The sequence below is a fragment of the Phascolarctos cinereus genome, unplaced genomic scaffold, assembly GCF_003287225.1.
Source record: "Phascolarctos cinereus isolate Bilbo 61053 unplaced genomic scaffold, phaCin_HiC Scaffold_3;HRSCAF=262, whole genome shotgun sequence".
Taxonomy (NCBI): Eukaryota; Metazoa; Chordata; class Mammalia; order Diprotodontia; family Phascolarctidae; genus Phascolarctos; species Phascolarctos cinereus.
The window spans coordinates 92,973,754-92,996,224 of NW_027555736.1; the positions used below are offsets into that span (position 1 = coordinate 92,973,754).

Sequence of the window (22,471 nt, forward strand, 5' to 3'; positions counted from 1 at the left end):
CTTTTATTAATATGTTGATTAAGCTATCAGGATGGAATAATTAAGTTAGAGATAAATGTAATGTTCTTCACTTTACAAGTACAGATAGGAAATGTTATCTAGATGTCTTTCACATCTTTTCATGTAGAAAAGATCTAGGGATTTTGGTAGATGGCAGATACAATGTGAATCATATGATGAAAAACATCAATTTTAAAGCTAATTTGAGAGACAGCTAGATGGTACAGTACATCGGCCCTGGAGTCAAGAGGCCCTAGTATAGATAAGAGAAGACTTATGGGTGGGTCTGATCATTCTCTTAAAATATCTGAAGTGTCTTGTGGGGGAAAGGAGTTATATTTTTGCTTGACATGAGAGAGAAGAATTTGGAACAATGGGTCAGATTTACATTGAGGCAGATTTTAAATTAAGGCTGTCCAAAAAGTGGAATGAGTTGCCTCGGGAAGTATTTGTAAATTCCCCATTACTAGAGCTCTTTATAGAGAAGGTGACCACTTTTCAGTTGTATTATATAAAAGATTCATGCTTCAGGGGTTATATTTCAATGTTCTATGAATCTAAATTCTAAGTCGTCTTACTATTTAGAAAGAGAAGCCATGGACTTTCACAGTAAGCCACCAATCCTTCTGTGTAGCTATCTGAATTAATAAATGTCACTTGTAAAGATGGTAAATTATGTTTTTCAGAAACAGCCTCTACATCAGCATATTCATCTCCTGCAAGAAGTTTGGGAGATACAGGAATAACACCACTGTCTCCTTCCCATATTGTGGTAAGAAATGTGCTCTTTCTTTGGGTTATTAAATTATGATTTTCTGTATCTTTCTTCACTGGATAAGTTGGTGGAGCCATACTGAGATGGCTTAGGACATCACTTTTTTAGGATTTAGTCTTCTCGTTTGTGAGATGCAGGGTTTGGATAAGAGAACCCTAGGATCCCTCAAAAGATGTAAAACACTATGACTTTGTAATTTTAAGGTATCGGCACCTAACCCTTTTGCTTTTTTGGTGGAGAGGATATGATGTGTTGCAAATAATCTGTGCACATGAATACTTTATATCTTTTAGGTGTCTACAAGGGCCCTGACCCCTTACTGCCTGATTTTTTAAAAAATTCATAAATACCACAGACCTGAAGCTTTCAAAGATGATTTTTCCAATTTTGCTTTTTCTGCAAATTTATTTGGCCAACTAGGATTGAGATAGGCACTGGACCTGTAATTTTATTGGTAGAGGAAACTCCCAGGTGAAGAAAATCCCTCTACCAATGCAGATTGGCACCTTCTTTGCAACTTATAGTCTTGGGTAGTTGCCTAGATCACTGAGAAGTTAAGTGGCCTGCCCAGGGGCAAGGAGTCACAGTACTTTTTAGTAGTAGGGCTTAAACCCTTGGCTCCAAGTTCAGCTCTGCTGTAAGTAAAAGCGAAATCGGTAAAATATAGGAGCAGAAGTGGACCAGTTGAATTACAAAGCCCTCTTAAGATCACTGTCCAACATTCAGTGATGTCCCTGGGCGATTGACTAAAGATATCTAGCTGGATAGCCAGTTGTTAAACATTCTTTCTTATTTGGCTGTGACTTTGTCAGTTGCAGTTCATTGTATGTGTTGGGGGGAAAAATAGTTGGGAGAGATTATATCACAGTCAAAATATGTTGCTAGTAGATTATTTTCAGTGGTCTCTTTTCCATGAGAGTGACAGCAAATTGTGTCTCTTCTGAATTCTCCCTGCTATAATAGACAAGCTAAATCTTCTCAACTAAACTCTTTTTCTATGGGCTTGTAGACATATAAGAGACAGGAAAAAAGGAAGGATTTGCATAGATATTCATGTTATTAAACACTTGAAAAAAGGATAGATTTTTTTATGCTAGGAACAAAACTGGAAGAGACTTCAAGGAACATGTGGTCCAATTCCCTAAGTTAACAAAGAAGGGAACTGAGTTGCAGAAAAGTGAAAAGATTTTGACCAGGGTTGCATAGCTAGTTAGTGGCAGAGCTTGGACAAGAACCTCTTTTGACCATATTCAGTCTTTTTCTAGTTCTACTATAGTTGTCCTTAAAAGCTTTGGATGGTAATGGGAAATAGTGAGGTTTGGTCTTGGCTTTATCATTAATTCAATGTATTAATGTCTTAACAACTCAGTCTGTGCCTTAGCTTCCTGATTTGTTGAATAGGGACATCAATGCCAGCCTACATGACAGGACCAATATTTAGTATGCATACACGTGCATGCACACATGTGTATATCTATCTAGCTATTCCTATATCTATATACACATGTATACATGTGTGTACATGCATGCATATACATTTACATATTGTTCCTGTCAGGCTGGCATTAATGTCTGTATTTAACTAATATGTTTGCATGTATAGTATATATCATACATGTGTATATACATATATAGTATATAGGATACATGTGCATATATACATACATACATATATATATCTAGTATTAACATGTGTGTACATAATTAATATTGTATATACATGTATACATGTATATATAATGCATATACAATGTATATGTATACCACATATCGCAAGTGCACACACATATATGCTTACACATATATTATACACGTGAGCACCAACAATACAGATATAGTTATGCACACAGATATATGTATGTATATTATACCATTACATATATAATTCATATACATACATACATGTATACATGTATGTGTGTGTGTGTGTGCTCACACTAGGAATTATAGAGTACTGAATAGAGGCAAGGTATTAATAGTTTCAGTATCTTGTATTCTGCCCTTTGTAGATTCAAATAAGAATCTGGCAGGTAAAAGAGGATATGTGTATACAAATAAAAATGTGCATAGAAAAGGAAATTAAAAACTATTTGGGAATCAATCCCTGTTTCAAGTGATTCAATAATTAGCCATACTCAAGTGGAGCTTTTAATTGGTGTAAGCCAGAAAGCCAGCTCTCCTAATTAAGTCTGGCAGAGTATCCTCATTTACTATTCTTTGGGTGGTCCTTCTTAAGCTTTATATTTGACTCACACTTAAGATCCATTAGGCCAGGTCACTGCCCCAGGTGTGGGGCTAGTAAGAATACTTATTGGGAATTATGCTTTGCTGACCCTTCCTGATCTGGCTTTGTAGTGTACCCAGGGCAGGCTTCCTAGCAGACAATATCCTTAAGAAAGCCGGAGCATGTAGCAAAGAGCATCCCTCAGCCAAATGGCCTCTCACTCTCTTTCTTTGCAGAATGACTCAGATGCAAACGTCACTGAGCAGCAGACATTTCTCGTGGTCGTCGCTATTGATTTTGGCACTACGTCTAGTGGCTATGCCTACAGCTTCACAAAAGAGCCAGAATGCATTCATGTCATGAGGTACGGACTTTGGTGCAGCCTTGTCACACCTTTCTAGAGTGACAAGATAATGAAAGGTCACTTAGCGTAATTGGAAAGGCATTATAATGGCCCTGAACATATATAAAAGACAGCTTATGATGGCCAGTTGGGAAATGGGTTGAGATAGTAAATAGATACATGGAAGTAAGAGAAGCAATGGATTGGCCTTGGATTTAAAGCAAAAGAAAAGGTCTACAATCAATGAAATATGTTCTGATTTTAACTTCATTAAACTAAAGTGTGTAACCATCGCTGCCTTCCCATCTCCTCCTCAATCTGGTTTGTCAGTATCGAAAACAGAATCAGCTGCATGTGAGGAGAAAGAAGTGCAAGAGCTACAGGTTGACTTAATATGAAGGAAGGAAACAAACATTTATTAATTGTTTACTGTGTGTCAGACACTGTGCTAAGCTCTGGAGATACAAGAGATATAGACATAGATATAGATACACACATATATATCTCACCATATAAATGCTAGTGGTGATGCTGCTGCTCCTGCTGATATAGTGAAGTGCTAGATATAGGTGTATGTTCATTAGATATAGATTAGATGGCTTTGAGATCCTTCTTATATCCCTCTTGAGATCCCTGATTCTGTCACTTAACTGTAGGGATAGGGACTAGTCACGTGATTACCTTGGTATAAGGAACTCCCAAGTGAGGTAATTCTCTTGGTCAATGTAGGTCAATATCTTCTCTTCAGTGAATCTCAGAGAAATACTCTGAGAGATTTACCTAGATCACTGAAAGGTTAAGTGCCACATCCCATCTCATGCAGCCCTTATGTGTCTGAGGCATATATTAAAACACAGTCTTCCTTGATCCAAGTTTAGGTCTCTATCCACTATGCCATGTTACTTTTCAACCTATGTCTTCCTAAATGAGATTTTAGAAATATTAATAAAATGGATGTTATTTCAAATTCTAGATTTTCTGATGTTGACTAATATTCTTTCTTTATAAAATTGAATGCAATTCAGTATGATAGCATATCTCATCTAGATTACAAAATAGTACTTTCCAACGTGAAATTTTGGATGGAACATTGGATTTGGAGATAGGAGGACACAGGTTCAAATCCCACATCAGAAACGTACTAGCACTACAATTTTGAGCAAATCAACTTAACCTCTCTGGGCCTCAGCTTCCATAAAATGGGGATAAGCATTTAATAAATGCTCATTTCCTTCCTTTTTTCACACTAAATCCTCCAATCATTGTAAAGCTCAAATGAGATGATGCATACAAACTACTTTACACTTTAAATAAATAGATGGCAGTTACTATAATTGCCAAGAAAAGTGAAAATCCTGTTTGCAGAGGGGAGCCCAGGTTATCACAATGAGTTGCCCTGTTGCTAGCTAAGAAAACACAGCCACGTCAGCTAAATAAATATTATATTTGTTCTGTAGTTGTTGAAAACATGGGTGGAAAACCAGAAAGTGTGTTGGTGGGGTAGGGAGGAGGGAAGTTCTGCTTAAGTCAATTTCTATTAAAGCTGGGATAAATAAATGTCTTTCATTTTCCAGTTAGCATTTGTTGTTATTTTTTAAAGTATTATTTTCATAGGATAGACTAACAACAGAGGACAGGGCACCAAGAGATAGAGAGGCAAATAACATAAATTGCTTTAGGAAGAAAACTTCTAAAACATCTTTTTGACCATTTTTGACTCCATAGTGTTATTTTTCTAGATCCATTATCCTTGGAGATGAGTCCATTACTGAATTTTATTCCAACAAGAAATATTTATATAATCAACATATTGAATAATAAAGTTAAAAGCAAGAATGTTCAGTGCCATTTTGGGCAGCTAGTACTCAGTTGATGCAAAAATGACTGGAGAATGGATGTAATGCTTGTTAATGTAGAAAAACAACAAAAGGAGGAGCAACAGGACAAGTCATTTGCAAACATTTTATTTAATAAGCATTTGTTAAGCATTCACTGGGTAGGCAGTGCTAGGTGCTAAAAATGACATAGTCCCTGATATCAGTGAACTTTGCTGATTGCGTGGGTATGTCTCTCACACACAGATAAGTTAAATAAAAGCCAGCATGTTATGGGTCAAAGAAGAGAGCCAGACAAAATGCTTTAGGAAAATTAGGGGAGGGAAAGGATTGTAGATGGGAAGGCAGAGAGAAAATGGAGGCAGAGTATTCGATCTACAGCTGGCCCTTGCTAAGTAAGAAACAAAAGCAGTAATGGTCCAAACAATTTACCTTTTCCCATGTTTTGCTCTTGCAACCTGGTCTCATGCATTTTCTCTGGGTTGTTTCCTAATTATGTTCCATTTGAGGAAACGCATATGCTTTCATACAGAGAGCCAAATAATTTATGCTAACAGCATAAGAAAAACCAACAGCCTCCCATACCGCACTGGATCGCATCACAGATGTACAATGCTTCAGTCAAATGTACCCAGCCTCTCATACCAGCTCTACTGTAAGCTAAATGGCATGTTACATTTCAGTCTCTAAAGCTAAAAAGATTTTTAGTGTGAGTCATTCATGGAAAGCTGTCTTAATAAGCTGTGGGCTTTGGATAGACTACAAAGAGTGATGTCTGTTTATCACCATTTTTGAAAGGATCAGTTCAATTTCAACAAATGTTTGTCAAGCTATGTGGGAATCATTTGAAGAAACTGGGGGTATTTAGCCTGGAGGAGAGATGTCTTGCAGGGAATGTGATAGTTATATTAAAGTATTTGATGCCTATTGTGCAGAAAAAGGATTAGACTTGTTTTGTGTGGCCTGAGAGGATAGAACTAGTAATAAAAGGTAAGAAGTACAGAATGGCAATTTTAGGCTCAATGTAAGGAGAAATTTCCCAAGAATTAAGCTTTCAAAAAGTGGTATGGACTTCCTCAGAAGAAAAGTTGTGTTCCCCTCACTAGAAGTCTTTAAGCAAAAAGGATGAATTAACACTTCATTAGGTATTACGTAGAGAGATTTTTGTTCAGGTATGAGTTGGGTTAGATGACTTCTGATGTCTTTTCTAATGCTAAGGCTCAGGAATTATGGGATAAAAGATATACAAAAAGCTTAAATAATATTTGTCTATAAATACTGGAGGCCTCGTTCTTTAGGGTTTCCTTAAGTCAATTGAATTTTTATTAAATTCACTTTGATATTCCTCAGTGTTCCTAGCAGGAAGCATATTGCTTGGGAAATAGGCAGAATGGAAGTTCCTTGAAGGCAGGACTATTCTTTGTACTTAGTAGGTACTTAATGAATGTTTATTGAATCATTGAAATGATAGCATTAGAGAGACAAACATTTGATTAACCACCATTTATTGAGCAGCTACTGTATGCTTTGAGCTATTTGTGGGGATGCAAGCATCAAATCACGTTAACATGTATATCATTATCTCTTATAGACTGGTGAAACCTAAGGGGGTAAAAAAGGAACATCGTGTAGTAGAGAGATCATTGACGTGGGAGTGAGAAATTTTGGATTTTAGGTCCAGCCTTGCTATTAGATCCAGCTACCTGTAAAGTCACACAGTTAACAACATGTGTGACTTCAGGGAAATTACTTCATTTCTGTAGTCTTCTGTTTCTACATCCGTAAAATAAGGGATTTGGATTATTCATTCTAGTTCCGCAATAAGTCATGGTCCCTGGTCTCAGGGAAGAAGGACTCATAGATCAGACCTATCTTATAAAGGGTTTGAGAACCACCTCTATTTATTTTAATTTTTACTTAAAGTAGCAGATGAACTTAGACATCTAACAGTAGTCCACAGTAATGAGAATCCAGTTGACAAAAATTATCCTTTTTTGAAAGTGTGGTACTAAATATGATAGCCAAAAGGTTAAAATATATCTTCCTTTATTTCCTAGGCGGTGGGAAGGTGGAGATCCTGGTGTATCTAATCAGAAGACACCAACCACCATCTTATTGACTCCAGAAAGGAAATTTCATAGCTTTGGCTATGCAGCCAGAGATTTTTACCATGATCTGGACCCAAATGAGGCCAAGCAGTGGCTTTACTTGGAAAAATTCAAGATGAAACTCCATACCACTGGTGTAAGTAATAGCTGTTCTGTGCACTAGAATTAGTTAATAGTTAATGAAAGCAAAGAAAAGGGAGAGGGCCTATGGTTCTTCCAAACAGTAGTTCTTAACCATAATGAATCCAGTTTTCTTGAAGAGCAGCACAGAAGAAAAAAATGCTCTCCTTGAATTTGATCTTCATTCACTTGAATTTCAAATACATGTATTCCATACAACAGAGGAAATTTATTGTGGGAGATGATGTTGGGTGGGTCATGTAAAAACAGGTGACAGGAAGTAGATTACACAACTAATTGCCTGGATTCCATAGGACAACAAATTTCAAATTAAAAGGCCCAAAACTCAATGAGATGAGCCAGTGGTCTGGTTATTTGAACAGAAATAGAAATGGTGAGCACAGGATTGTTAATTCTAATAATGAGTGGATTTGGGCCGAGTAATGAGTGATGACAGATGGATGATCTTTAAACACCATTGAATGCCTAAGTCTGTGTTTGATCTTAAATAATATTGTTAGCACTTTCAGGTATGTACATCAAGGTGGAAAGAATTGTGGAAACAAGTTGCGTGAAGCAGTTGAAAGGATAAGTCATTTAGTCTAATTTGGTTTCAGAGCCCTGCGTTGAATCCAGAATTGCTGTTAACTATCTATGTGACTTTGGATAAATCCCTTCAACTCTCTGGGCCTCAGTTTCTTCATTTTTAAAAGAGAGAATGGAACTAGCTAATTTTTAAGACCCCCTTCCTGCTCTTCCTAGAGTCTGTGAAAAGCAGATTCTCTGGGTGTCAGGGAATTCAGTCGATGAGAAGACTTCACAACTTGGTTACCTCCCACCCCAACCAAAGTTGAGAATAAGCAGTTCTAAAAACACAAAGACTCAAGTGAGCAGGAAACAACTACTTTAGCTCAGCTTAGGGGGTGATGATGTGATGCTGTATGTACCTCGGGGATGTAATGTATAACACTCTAGTCTATGTGGGATGCCAGTCATTGAAGGTTCTTTCAAACATGAATGGCAAACATTAATTAGAAAGCTTGAATCAATCATGAATCCCCACTGATTTTATCAGCCATAACAGGTCCATTTGTTAAGTGGGATTTCTGCTTTCTTTTGTTTCTCTCCATTCCTATCCTCCAAGGAATTTCACCATCATTTTTTAATGACCATTGTCCACCCCCATCATTTGATACAAAGCCTTTTACATTCCAACAAAGCTTCCTATGACTTAATAATGCTTCCTGCTGTTCTAGTGCTCTGGCAGGGAAAGTGATGCTACTTTTACCCCTGGGCTCTCAACAAATTACACAGCTTCAAGACTTAAAATAACTGCTTTTTTCATTTCAGTTCCTGAATTTGTCACTCAGTTTGAATGGGAATCGCATGTCCATACAGAAGGCACACACTAGCATATTTGCATTATTAAGGATTATTGTTCTTCCTATCCAGTCTCCACCCCTCACCCCTTGGGATTTTCCCAAGAGCTGAATCAAGCTGTATTAAGTGTGAAGACTGCATGTGCATTCACCTTTTAAAATGGCATATAACTGGAAGGCATATAACTGTATTGCATAGATCTTTTTGTTGTTGTTATTATTAAAATGTTACTGTTGCTACCCTTCAAGATGTTTTTTATTGCTTTCTTTGGTGGTCTTTCTCAGACTCCTCTTCCTACTCTTCCATCGTGGACTTATGTCACAGAATTATGAATCTTAAAGTGTCAAGGGGCCTCAAAGGTCAGAGAATCCAACCCCAACTGGAAACAGGAATCCTTTATAAATATCTTTTGTACCTGCAAAAATTGACTTACAAATAATCGGAAGAGGCATGCACAAATCAGCAAAAGCCATCAGAAAAAGGGGGCTATGAAAGGCTCCCAAGCCACAGTTCAAAGAATATCCACTTTTTTGGGAAAATAATCAAGTTAAATATTAGAGCTTTGATCTACTCCCTCAAGACAAGGGTGGGAAGGGGGAGAGGAAAAAAAAAAAAGAAAACATAGCCTGAATTCCCTCATCTCATTTTCTTTTAATTTAGAGGTTTCTGTCATGTAGAATAAATTTTGCAAGACCTGAAAGGCAGATATTTCCTTTATGTCATTCTTTCAATAATAGTACTTCTCTTTTTCTAGAATCTCACCATGGAGACAGATCTGACAGCAGCAAATGGGAAGAAAATCAAAGCACTTGAAATCTTTGCTTATGCCCTGCAGTACTTTAAGGAACAAGCATTGAAGGTAGGGCTAACTGCTAGTTCAGTCTATCACAGTGTATTTGTCAGGAAAGTACATGCTGGCCTGGAATAAGTTAAAGATTAGAAGTAGCTGTGCTTGAGATTGATCATGTCATCTTTTGTAAGAATTCTATGCCAATTTAGAATGCTGAAATGCTCCAATCAGTTCTAAGTGTTTTCTCTTATGTTAAGATTAAGGGCTTTATCCATTGTGAATCATTTTGCTAATATTCCAAGTGGAATGTTACCACCTCTACCTATTTCCTTTCCCTCTAAGAACCAATGGAAATGATTGGTGCATGAATTTCAGATTCTTTGATGATTTATGCTAAAGGAGAGAATTGTTTTGGTATACAAAGGAATGGTAGGAGGCTTGGAAACCAAGGGGATGAAAGAAGGGCAGGAGATAATGTAGAAGTATGCTTTAAATATTGCATTAATCCAAGAAACATTTGTGGGGTACCTACTACACAAGACCCCATGCTAAGAGTTATGCAGGAATATAAAACTAAATCAGACATGTCCCTCCCTTAAGCAACTTATGGTCTAGTAGAGGAGTTAAGGCACACGCACAAATAACAATAATCCAAAAAAAAGTATCTCATAAGGATTATATCATTCCTAATTTGGTTGATTATGGAAGACTTTGTGGATATTTGGACTGGTCTTTGAAGGATAGGTAGGATATTAATAGAGACCATGTCTTATGCTGGGCAGAAGTACGGAAAAAGCTTATGGAATATTCAGAGAAACAGTCTAGTTTGTCTGGAAATCATATTAATCATAGGATCATAGGACCTAGAATTGGAAGTGGCAGAAAGGGATATCAGGGATTATCTAACCTACCATTTTAAAGTTAAGGAAATTTAAGCTCAGAGAAGTTAGTTGACCGACAAGAGGAAAGATTATGTTTGGCATGACTGAACATTTAGAAACAAGGCTATTCATTAGCTCAAAGGATGATTGAACAGTAACCAACATAGGCTTGGGTCAGCATTTAGAATGTCTGGATTGCATAAGTAAAATCAAAAAATTGTTTTAAAAACAGAGAAAATAGAGGATTTATGTTTTCTCTGTAGAAAATTATAGCCCAAATTATGGCTGGCAATTTGATAATAAGTCTTATAATTGCTCAATCAAGATTTTTTTCCAAATTGTATAACACCTGAATGATCACAAAACACCAAAAAAAAGCATTTCTAAACAGCTTTCTTTGAAACTTAAGAAAAAGCTGTTCTTCACGTCCATAAACTCTTCCTGTTTAACTAGAGTTTTATATAGCACATAAGGCAATAACATTTTTCTTGGATCCAGTCCCAAAACATGTCAGTTTCACCTGATTTCAAAACACAGAGCAGGCTTTAAAAAAGGAAAATTTTACAAAGCAAAGAACTTAACTACAGCTGAATCATTGGCCCAATGCAGACATACCCAAAATGTTTTTTTAAGGGGAAGGAATGGTAAATGCCAAGCATTATAAGTAAATTAGTTCAGTGGGAGGGTGGATCAAGCACAAGATAGCTATTCAAACTAGTGGGTAATATGAGATACTTATTAGGAAAATAAATATTTGCCAGCTTGTTAATCATTTGAAATCTACTTTAGAGCGACTAGAAGCTGACTGCAAACTTGACTGAAGAGATAAGTTAATACGTGTTTGGGTTTAATGTTAGTATGCTATACACATGACAGCAAAACATGTCCAAAAATCATTACAGCCACAGCTTTTGATGAAACTGGCTAGCGTGAATTGTCCAACATGAAGATTTTTATCAAAATGGTGGATGTTTTTGGATCTCTATCAATCATACAAAAGGATGGCCAGAACACTTTAATTATCTTAACCTTAATCTACAGTTCAGTTCAGTGGCACAAACATGTACAAGGCACTTTGGTAAACTCTGGGGATAAAAAGACGAAAACGAAATGTTCCTGATGTCATAAAGCTTGCATTCTATTGGGGAAATACACAAGTAAGAAAATATAAAATATATACAAATTAATGCAAGGTCATTTCAAGAGGGAGAAAGTGCTATTAACATGGAGATCAGAAGAGACCTTATGTTGGGAGATGGCACCTGGGTCATGCTGTGAAGGTATCTAGAGTAGTCTGTTTTTTTTATTTGACCATTTCCCCCCCACCTCCCCAATCTTTCTCCTTTCTGTCAGGAAATCTGCTTGGAATGTTGTTGAAAGGCATGAATTTTAACCCTGCTGAGTCCCATGCTGCCGGAAAAAAAAAAATTAAATCTCACCATCAGCCTTTGGTGCTGTTATTAATGCTAGGTTGAGGCTAGGCTGTGAAACAAGCACAACATGAGTCTGTATGGCAGGAAAGCTCAGATGATAGTAGTCAAATGAAAAGTATCCTTGAGAGATAACTTCTGTTCGTTTTCATGTTACTGTTTCCTTTTGGTTTAGGAGCTGAGTGATCAAGCAGGCTCTGAGTTTGAAAATTCTGATGTCAGATGGGTCATCACAGTGCCTGCTATTTGGAAACAGCCTGCCAAGCAGTTCATGAGACAGGCTGCCTACCAGGTAAGATAGTAGGGTAAAAAGAAGGAAGGGAGAAAGGGAAGTCAGATTCCGGAAATGGTGTCATTATAATCAGTGATTATAACATTTCCCTAGAGCAGTGACCTAAAGCACAATGTATCATCTCCTGACATCTAGAAGTCTTCAAAGACCATTGTACTAAATCATTTTTTATTAAGGAAAAAGAAAAATTACATGCCTTCTGAGCTAAGCAGCTACTGTCAGTGATGTGAGAAGGTTAAAAATTGGACCATCAGGCACGACAGAAAAGAAATCAGTCAAGTTTTTTTGTTGTGCGTGGCTATTTTTTATTTTCATTTTTATTTTTAGCTATATCAATCATCTTGGTCATGTTTCACCATAGATGCTTTGGGAACAAAATTCTGAAATGAGAATTTCTATACCAGGCTGATTAGATGGGTTCCATTTATGAATAAGACTGGTGAAACAGGAACATCTGGGTAGTGAGACCTAAGGATGAGGGCAGAAGCAAAAGGGCAAAAGCAGTCTAAATAAGATTGATGTGGGAGATTATAATGCATGTAACATAGGATTGTCAGTCAGTAAATTAACATTTATTAACACCTACTGTGTACCAGGAATTGTGCTAAGTGTTGAGGATACACAGAAAAGTAAAAGACAGTCCCTGCTGTCCAGGAGCTCACACTTTAATTGGGGAGACAGTTTGTAAACTTCTATCACAAACAAAATATATACAGAATAAATTGGAAATAATCAAGAGGGAAAACGTTGGAAACAAGAGAGATCAGGAAAGCTTTCCCACAGAGGATGGGATTTCAGCTGGGACTTGAAGGAATCCAGGAGGCAGAAATGAGAAGGGAGAATATTCCAGGTGTTAACAATATTCTTTGTCGCCATAATGTTATTAACATGGTCAGTTAAAGGTTAGAATTGAAAATGTCTGATTTTTAAAACACTTAAATTTTTTTATTTGACTCAGGACTTTAGATTCTGGGCATTATTTGAATGAATTGCATTGCACCCTCTTTGATAAATCCAGTCCTCTCATTGTCATGGCCATTTGAAATCTAGAGCCCAGTGAAGCTTTCCTGTATGTGAAAAAGCAGTAGTTGATGAACTGGGATAATCAGGAAATGGCTCTCTGAGAAAGCGACAGTAGAAATCACAGCAAACAAAAGTCATCCCTCTGACTTTCATTTTCCAGCTTAAGAGGCAACTATAGACTTTAGCCAGTACAAAATATCATTTCCCATTTTTAGCCCCGATGAATTAGGCAAGAACAGATTGGTAAGTGACTGTTTTTCCCACTAAGTTATCTCCGGACGATAGTCCTGGAAAAGTACATTCTCTCCTACAGAGAAGGCTTCAGAGGGTGTTTGGTGGGGTCTAGAGTGAACAGAAACAGGAAACCAAACACAATGGAAGCATCTGGAAGGAAATTGGTAGAGCCTCCCAGATGTGGTAGCCCTAGTGAGAATGCCATTACAAAAAGCAAAACACACTGGTATCAAGGATCCCTCTAAGGCTGGGATTCTGAACCTTTTTTGTTATTTTGGACACCTTGGGCAGCCTGGTGAAGTCTATGGACCTCTTCTCAGAATGATGTTTTTAAATGTATAAAGTAAAATACATAGGATTCCAAGGGAGACCAACTGTATTGAAATACATTTGTCAAAAATATTTTTAAAAATCAAAATCCCAGATTAAGAACTCCTGCTCTAAGCAATTTCCATCAGTTATATGCAAGTGCGGAATAGTTTCTGAAGAACAAAATCAAATGTTACAGACAAATATAATAAATACTCCCTTGATTCAGAATGCTTCTTCAACATGTCTTTTTCAGGCTGAGTTCCAGGCAGTGTTACTTCATGCCAGTGGGTACAATAGAACCATAAGCAAGTGCCATTCAATTATTTTGCTCTGTGGAGATGGACAGATAATTAAATATCTGTCTTGATTCAAGAATGGGAAAAAGCTCCATAAAAACTGTTTTATTTTTGTTTTTTTTGGAGATTAGATTAGTCTTACATCCCACCAATATGCCTTCTGGAAAAGTATATCGAGTGATGTGAAAGTGAATGCCACTTCTCTATGAGCAAAATTAGTGTCTCTTTCAATTATTGTACAAAAGCAGGTGAGATATTTAACTAAATGAGCAAAGACAGACCTGGACTCAGAGTCCTTCATGAGGGTGAGCAGCTCCTCAGGAGTCAGTGAGATATATTGCATGCTATGCATGTGGATGAGACAGAAAGAGAAGATGATAAGATGGTTAGGTAGATTTGGAACTGTTTGAATTACCAAACCCTGAAGAGTAGTCATCAGTAGCTCAAGGTCACCTTAGAAGGACACCTCTGATGAAATGCCCAAAGGATATGTGCCTGGCCCTGCATTGTTAAAAAAAAAATTTCATAAATAACCTGGAAGAAGTCAGAGATGACTTGCTTGTCAGGTTTGCAAATGACACAAAATTGTGAGGGATTATTGCTAACAGTCTGGGTACCAAAAGCTGTTATTGTTTATTCTTCATTCTTGAAGAGGACCAGTGACATTTGGGAAGGTGATATCATGATTTACACACAAATTGGATTTAAGTGAGGCAGGGTTGTGCAAAGTTACCAGCCTCACTCTTTCCTCTGGAGCCATCTGGGTCCAGTGGCAAGATATACATCAGAATGACTGGAGATGGCGCTGGGTGCAGTGGGAGACCTTGGCCTTTTTAAGCTAAGGTCTTTCCCAAGTCTGAGGCAGCACTCATTCAGTGATTAAGGCTAGGTAAGAAATAAACCAAAAGACAGCCTCTTTTACCTACTAAAAAAAAAAATCAGTCTGGGAGGCCCTAGCCTCTGTTGGTCATTTTTTGGACCTTGTTGGCTCAGAGGGAGTATAAATAGCATTTGTTTCTGTTCTGGCCAGAAACCCTAAGGGTCTTCGCCTCCTAGATTGATTTTTTTTTTGGCTAGGTTAAAGAGATTGTCTTGACTCATTTTTTACCTAGCCTTAATCACTGAATGGGTGCTGCCTCAAACTGAGACCTGGGAAAGACCTTAGCTTAAAAAGACCAGGCTTTCCAGTCGTCCTATCTGTATCTTACCACTGGACCCAGATGGCTCTGGAGGAGAGAGTGAGGCTGGTAACTTTGCACAGCCCTGCCTCACTTAAATCCAATTCACTTGTAAGCCAGGACATCACCTTCCTGATGTCATTGGTCCTTTTTGAGAATGAAGGGCAAACAACAATTTGTGAGTAGTAGCAGCTGTCCCACTGGGGCCCTAACTGGTTAGTTGCAGTTGGGCAATGCGTGCTCTCTCCTTCCTCCTCCCTCTTTTCCTTCCTTCCTTCCTTCCTTCCTTCCTTCCTTCCTTCCTTCCTTCCTTCCTTCCTTCCTCCCCTCCCTCCTTCCTGCCCTCCTTCCTTCCTTCCTTCCTGCCCTCCTTCCTTCCTTCCTCCCTTCCTTCCTTCCTGCCCTCCTTCCTTCCTGCCCGCCTTCCTTCCTGCCCGCCTTCCTTCCTTCCTTCCTTCCTGCCCTCCTTCCTTCCTTCCTTCCTGCCCTCCTTCCTTCCTGTCCTCCTTCCTTCCTTCCTTCCTTCCTTCCTTCCTTCCTTCCTTCCTGCCTGCCTTCCTTCCTTCCTGCCTTCCTCCCCTCCTTCCTTCCTTCCTCCCCTCCTTCCTTCCTTCCTTCCTTCCTGCCCTCCTTCCTTCCTTCCTTCCTCCCTCCCCTCCTTCCTTCCTTCCTTCCTCCCCTCCTTCCTTCCTTCCTTCCTTCCTGCCCTCCTTCCTTCCTTCCTTCCTCTCCTTCCTTCCTTCCTTCCTTCCTTCCTTCCTTCCTTCCTTCCTTCCTTCCTTCCTCCCTTCCTTCCTTCCTTCCTCTGTCCACATGGGAAATCAAGCACTTACATGTGAGTGCTCTGCCCAAAGGAAAGTGGATTTCTTGAAATAGAGCTTTGGAAAAACCAGGCTCTGGTAAAGCCCATTGGGATTCAGATAGAGCTGCATGAGTATGCCTTAAACCCACATCACTCTGGCTCTCACTGATTGGCCAATAATAACTCCCAGCCCAAGCCTCTGTTGGTCATTGGGTTTTGTTGGCTCAGAGTGAGTATAAATAACAATTATTTCTGTTCTGGTCAGAAACCTTGAGGGTCTTCCTCACCAAAAGTTAGTGACAGGCTAGAATGATGGTTTGATTTGAATAAGCTGAAATTATAAAGTAATAAAGTACCATACTTAGGTTCCAAGAACCAACTTCAGAAATCCAGAGAAATGGAAATGAGGCTTGGTGTCAGCTCTGAAAAAGATCTGAGATGTGGACTGCAAGCTCACTATTCGTACATATTATGATATGGTAGTAAGTATAGGCAGAGCTGTCCCAATCTGCATTAGAGACAGGGTCCAGAACAAGACAGATAATAGTACTGCTACATTGTGCCCTGGTCACACATAAATTGAGATCAGAAGTATAGTGTATCATTCTGGACATCACATTTTAAGAAAGGCATAGGAAGGCTGAAGCATAGCCAGAAGATAGTGACCAAGAGGACAAGGGAACTGTAGAACATGCCATTTCAGCAGCAATTAAATGATGTGGGGATTATTAGCATGGAGATCGAGGATATGGGGGAGGAATGTGATTGATATATTGAAGTCTTTGAAGGGCTTACACATTAAAGACTTATTGGGCTTATTCTAAGAACAATTGGGTAGAAGCTGCAGAGAAGCAGATTTAGGCTTATATAAGGAAGAAAAATTAGAATTCTGAAATTCTGAAAATTAGAGCTATCGAAAAGTGGTATAAGTTGCCTTGGGAGGGAAGGAGTTTCCTTTCACTGGAGGTCTTCAAGCAAAAGTGAAAACCCATCATTTGTTAGGTTGTAAAAGGGATTCTTGGTCAGGTGCAGGCTGACCTTGCTGTCCGCTGAGCTTTTAGATTGCATGTTACTGTGAGCACTTGGCTGTGAGAGGCTATTTCTGTACTGGCCAAATGAAGCAGTTCATTTTAAAGATAGCAAGTCCCTACTAGAACATTCTGCTTTGGAACAGATGATTCTTCCAGCCTGCTGCCTCTAAAGCATCACCTCTACCTGACTTCAATGTCAAAGAAATGTCCTTAAACTGAGTACGCAATTTGGAAATTGTTCATTCCTCCAGCCTTCTTCCATCACTTAAGTAAAATAATTTTAAATGGATCTTACGTTTTAAATGTTAGAAATCATCTGTCCTAATTCCCTTACTTTACAGCTCAAGAAAAACAGATATAGAGAGGAAAAACAGCTTGCCCAGTGTTAGAACAACCTCTGTGGCAGGGCCAGAATGTGGGTTCTTGGCCTAGCCATGTCTGGATCAAGTTAGGTGGATTCAGTCTTTATCCACTGAAGATCCAGTTAGTCTTTGGAAAATATCTCTGAGGTGAAGTACCCAGATATGAAATGAGTTAATTCTGCATCTGTTATGACTCAAAGACTCATCAGGATTCTCCAGCCCCTTCAAGAATGCTTCTTACTATATGTACTATAGTATACTTTATTGTAGTATAGGAAGCTAGAAGGAAAGAGAAAAACAAATCACCATTTAAGGCCCTTAAAGATTTAAAACTGGGAGGCAGCTCCTATTATGCTAAGATGTTATCAAGACATATTTCCAGTAAAAAAAAAATTAGCATTGTGACCTAAAATACTCTCTATGTGTGAGTCCAGTCAATTACAGAATGCGCAGACAATCCCTAGCTGTTAGTCTCCTTTTCAATGAATGGCATTGTAGAGAATGGGGATTAGTGATTCCTCTTTGTACAGTGATCTCATCTACCATACAGACACGTTTTACATCAGCCTTCCTTTTTGAATTAGCTGCAGAGGAAAAAAAATTAACATACTGGGAGAACAGAATTTGTGCTAATGCAGTCCTTTTTTATAGCTCGAAGACATGCCAGCCTAACACTTAACCCTGGCTGGCTGGCCAGGTTTTGTTGTTTTTGTTTTTTTTTTCCTCAGCTGTAGACACATTAACTATCATTGATTTACTGGCAAATCTGTGGCAATTTGCAGGTCACAGGAAAGTAGAGAAGAGAGTGGAGCAGTTTTTCTTTGTAAATATTCCCTTACCCTTCTTGTAATGTCATTTCCCCACCTACTTTACTCCTTCCCAAACTGGATAGTAATAGTAAAAAAAAAAAGGTTTAAAAAACCTCTAAGATGTCACTTTTTGCTGCCCCGGATTTCTGAAGGAGTCAAACATGTGGTAGCGCATTTTTGGCTCAGACGCCTTCTTTCTGTAGAGTCACTAGGTCATATCTGTGAAGTTCTTAGGTTCAGCAGAGACAGGGCTAAGAATCTGAAGTATCAGTGGTTAAAAACAACAACAACAATAATAATGTCTGACATCAGACTAAACTGACACTGATTTGAATCAATAGACAACTGGATATTTCTATGTCATGTCTTAGAACACTGGTCAACAGATCTTATGGTCATTTTAAAGCCTTTGTGTAGCTGATGAAAATGTACGAGTGTTTATCCTAAAGCAGTACACTTTTCCTCACATTGTGTTTTTCAGTGGAATGCTAATGGCATCTCCTTATTTTAGTTCCAGTTGATGGTCTTTGGACTTCCTCCTTTTCTATGAGTCCATAGACAATGGAGAAAATACAACTTGTGTTACTTCATGTGAGGTGCTGGGAGGAGGAAAGTACTTTGTGAAACTCAAAATACAACGTAAATATGAGCAATGACTAGAGACGGGGAAGTATAGTAGAAAGAAGATGAAACCTGGAGTCCAAAATTCTGGGTATGAATCCCAACTCCAAAATCCCAGCTCTGGGGCCAGGGCATGACACTTCATCTGAGAGGATTCAGTTTCCTCTATATCACTGGGTCATGGTGACTTTGTAAGTCTTCAAGTGCCCTAGAAATGTGAATTGTTATCCTGAAGGCCCTATTCTCTCCCCACCACACCCCCCAAAAACTATTTAATAACATTAAATTCCAAAAGAGTAAGGAAGAAAGGAAGGGAAGAATCTAATTAAGAGTTAAAATGGGGAAAGCTCCTTTCTTCTCTTTCTTCTTTTTTTTTTTTCTTCTTCTTTCTCTTCCTGTCTCCTCTAGTACTTTTTGAGATTTGGTAAGAATGGCTTGGATTCCCTACTCAGATAGCAGTATTCCATTGTTACTAAGGGGTGGAGAGCGCTGGGCTTGGAGTCAGGAAGACCTGAGTTCAAATCCTGCCTCAGACACTTATTAGATATGCCTATGTGACCCAGGGAAAACCATCCAACCTCTCTCTGTCTCTGTTTTTTCTAAGGTCCTTCCAGCTCTAAGTCTATGATTGCACAACCCCTCCGCCTCAGACAACAAAGTGTCCTTTCTTACACTTCATTCAGTTTGCAAAACATTTCCCATGTAGTCCCCCTGGGCACATGCAGATGTTCCAACTGGCCAGAAAATGCAGTGATGGGACGTACTTGGTTGTGTTTTTTTTTTCCTTACCTGTTTGTGGTTCTTAAAAAGTCTGACCTTCTTTCACACATGAGGAACTAAGTAGTTGTTTCTGGCTGAGACAATCCATGGCTGTTATGAATTTGTTACTGAAATTTGCCGATCCCTCCAAATGGAGGAAGGCATAGTTGGAGAAGGGACATGCTGATCACAGACTTTTTAGGGTGTTGCTACAACCTTTTAAGGCAAGTGCTTTTTCTCCCTACTGAATCTGATGGTGTGTGAATTTTCATGGCTGGCTTTAATTCAGGTCATTTTCATTTGTTTGTTTTACTCAGACTTCAGTGGGGAGAGAAGAAGGGAGATATTGCAGCTAATAGTTTGTGTCAATGATCATTCCATACAGTTCCAACACAAATATTTCCCCATATCTCGCCAATCAGAACTTTGAGTTCCTACTTATCATTTCAGTTAATATGTAAAATCAAGACTTAGTTGAGCTCATTTGCAGCTGTTAGTTGGCCTATTTTGTTTTGTTTTTCCCTCCAAAAGACCCATTTCCCAAATGTTCTTGGCTCTTGGTGTCTTAGCAAGTTGCACATGATTTATTTTCATCCTACTGTATGATATTATTCTGTATCTCACACTTAGGGCTGTCAAGTTGGGGTCTGCCAGTTAACTATTACCATCCTTCTCTAGCACCTCTAATTTAACAAACAAATGAAGACAGAAAACTTGCTAGTGAGGGGTCACTCTCCAAGCACATGTTGCCTTGATTTGTTTTTACTTTGTTTCTCCCAGAAAATCGGATGTCACGCTCTTTGATAGGTTTATCATTCTAGGATGTTGCAGTCATGAGGGTAATCCATATTCTTTTATGCCGAACTTAGCATCCCTTAATCATCTGTTTTCAAAGGAGACTTAATGTGTCTTTTTGAGGAAGGGAATAGTGGGGGGGGGGTCTTTTAATAGCGCAAAGAGGGAATAATAAGAATCATAGTTTATGCATCAGAGATGGTGGCCTGCTGGCTGCTGGCTTGGACCAGTCCAGAGTAATAAACAAAACATGACATACTGATGAGAAGAGAAAACTGCATGACTGCCTAAAGCATAGAAGGGTAGACCATACATCCTAAGTCTAGAGCTGGAAGGCGGAGAGTGTGAGAGAAGGGAATAAGCATTTATTAAGTACCTACTATATTCCAGTCAGGGGCAACTGGATGGCACAGTGGGTTGGCTGAGCCTGGAATAAGAAGACTCATTTTCCTGAGTTCAAATCTGGCCTCAGACACTTACTAGCTGTGTGACCCTGGGCAAGTCATTTGACCCTGTTTGCCTCGGTTTCCTCATCTGTAAAATAAGCTGGAGAAGGAAATAGCAAACCACTCCAATATCTTTGCCAAGGAAATTCCAAATGGTGTCACACAGAGTGAACAACAACTGAAAAACAACAAGAACAAATACTTTAGGTACAGTGCTAAGGGCTTTACAAATACTTCATTTGATCCTCACAACAACCTTGTGAATTAGTTGCTATTTACAATTGAGGAAAATGAGGTAGTCAGAGGTGAAGTGATTTACTTATGGCTACACAATTAGTAAGTGTTTGAGGCTGAGTTTGAACTTACATCCTCCTGAGTTCAGGACCAGGGCTATAACCACTGTACCATCTGGCTGCTTCAGAGTACAACTAGTCCATTCCCCTCCCTTCCCCCACCCCTCCAGCTTAATTTCACACATAAGAAACCTGAGGCCAGTGGAAATTAAGTGACTTGCCCAGAGTCACTTAGGTTATAAGTGGCTTTAAAAGCAGGAGTCAAACCCAGGACCTCTGGTTCTACTAGCAGATACTTTCTAGTACAGAACACTTACACTGAGAGTGAGATTCGTGTTAATTATGGAGAGAGAAGAAGAAGAGAGCTGTTTTTTCTACTGGCTCTCTGCTTTCTAAAAGGGAATCCAGATGACGGATGTTCGTGTCTGGTTATCTACCATTAATGTAATAGTCTGTATTTGTAAAGTAATTAAAATTTCTTTTCTTACCTACCGGCTACTATGATCTTTAAAAAAAAATAATCTAACTTTTCTTCTATTTTTCTTTTTTAAATTAACAAGCATTTATTTTTCCCCCTCCACCTCCCTTCCTCCAATTTCAGAAAGAAAGAAGGAGAAAAAAAAACCTTTGTAAAATATAAACATAGTCAAGACCTGCATTGGTCTTGTCTGAAAATGTTCATGTTATTCTGTATTCTGAGTCTATCACCTGTTTGTTAAGAGCTGGTGCTACTACAGCCTTTCAGAAACGCTTAGTCAAGTAGTTAATAAACATATATTAAGTGCCTGCTGTGTGTCAGGCACTGTGCTAAGCATTTAATAAATGGGATCCAATCAATAAAGAGAAACTTGAACTTGGAGTTATACTCGATTATGGATTTAGAACTAGTCCAAAATTTTCATTTTATAAAAGAGAAAACTGTGTCCCAAAGAGATGACTTTGCCAAAGGCACAAAAGTAATAAATAACATGGGATTCAAAGGCTGGCCTTGGAACTCTAAATCTAGACTGTTCCCACCCACCACACCACGCTGCCCTTCTGCTGGTCCTGGTGAAGAAGGGGGAAGAAGGAAGGAGAAGGCCAGATTAGTGATCTTCTTGACTTTCAGTCAAAGTGAAGGACTTTATCACTGTTAATAGTGCCTCAGAGAGAATTCATGTTAGGCTTAACTCTTCTCCCCAGCCTTGGTCACACAGAGATTTTCCAGTTTCACCACCTCCTTCTCAACATCCTATTGTCATTTTATTAAGTATCTGCCATGTGCTTCTAGGCCCTGTCTTAATAATCCTTGTCTGGATAATAGTGACACTGTTTTTGTTTATTTTGTTTATT

General features: G+C 38.7%; 1 protein-coding gene across 2 annotated transcripts in view; it reads left to right on the forward strand.

The window, feature by feature from the left end:
* Positions 1 to 22,471, forward strand: part of HSPA12A (heat shock protein family A (Hsp70) member 12A) — a 98,292-nt gene that overhangs the window by 56,907 nt on the left and 18,914 nt on the right. For both annotated transcript variants that reach the window (XM_020988165.1, XM_020988166.2), the window contains exons 2-6: positions 687 to 772; positions 3,236 to 3,363; positions 7,235 to 7,421; positions 9,540 to 9,644; positions 12,062 to 12,178. In XM_020988165.1, coding sequence (XP_020843824.1) covers positions 687 to 772; positions 3,236 to 3,363; positions 7,235 to 7,421; positions 9,540 to 9,644; positions 12,062 to 12,178 — 623 coding nt within the window. The remainder of the gene's footprint in view (positions 1 to 686; positions 773 to 3,235; positions 3,364 to 7,234; positions 7,422 to 9,539; positions 9,645 to 12,061; positions 12,179 to 22,471) is intronic.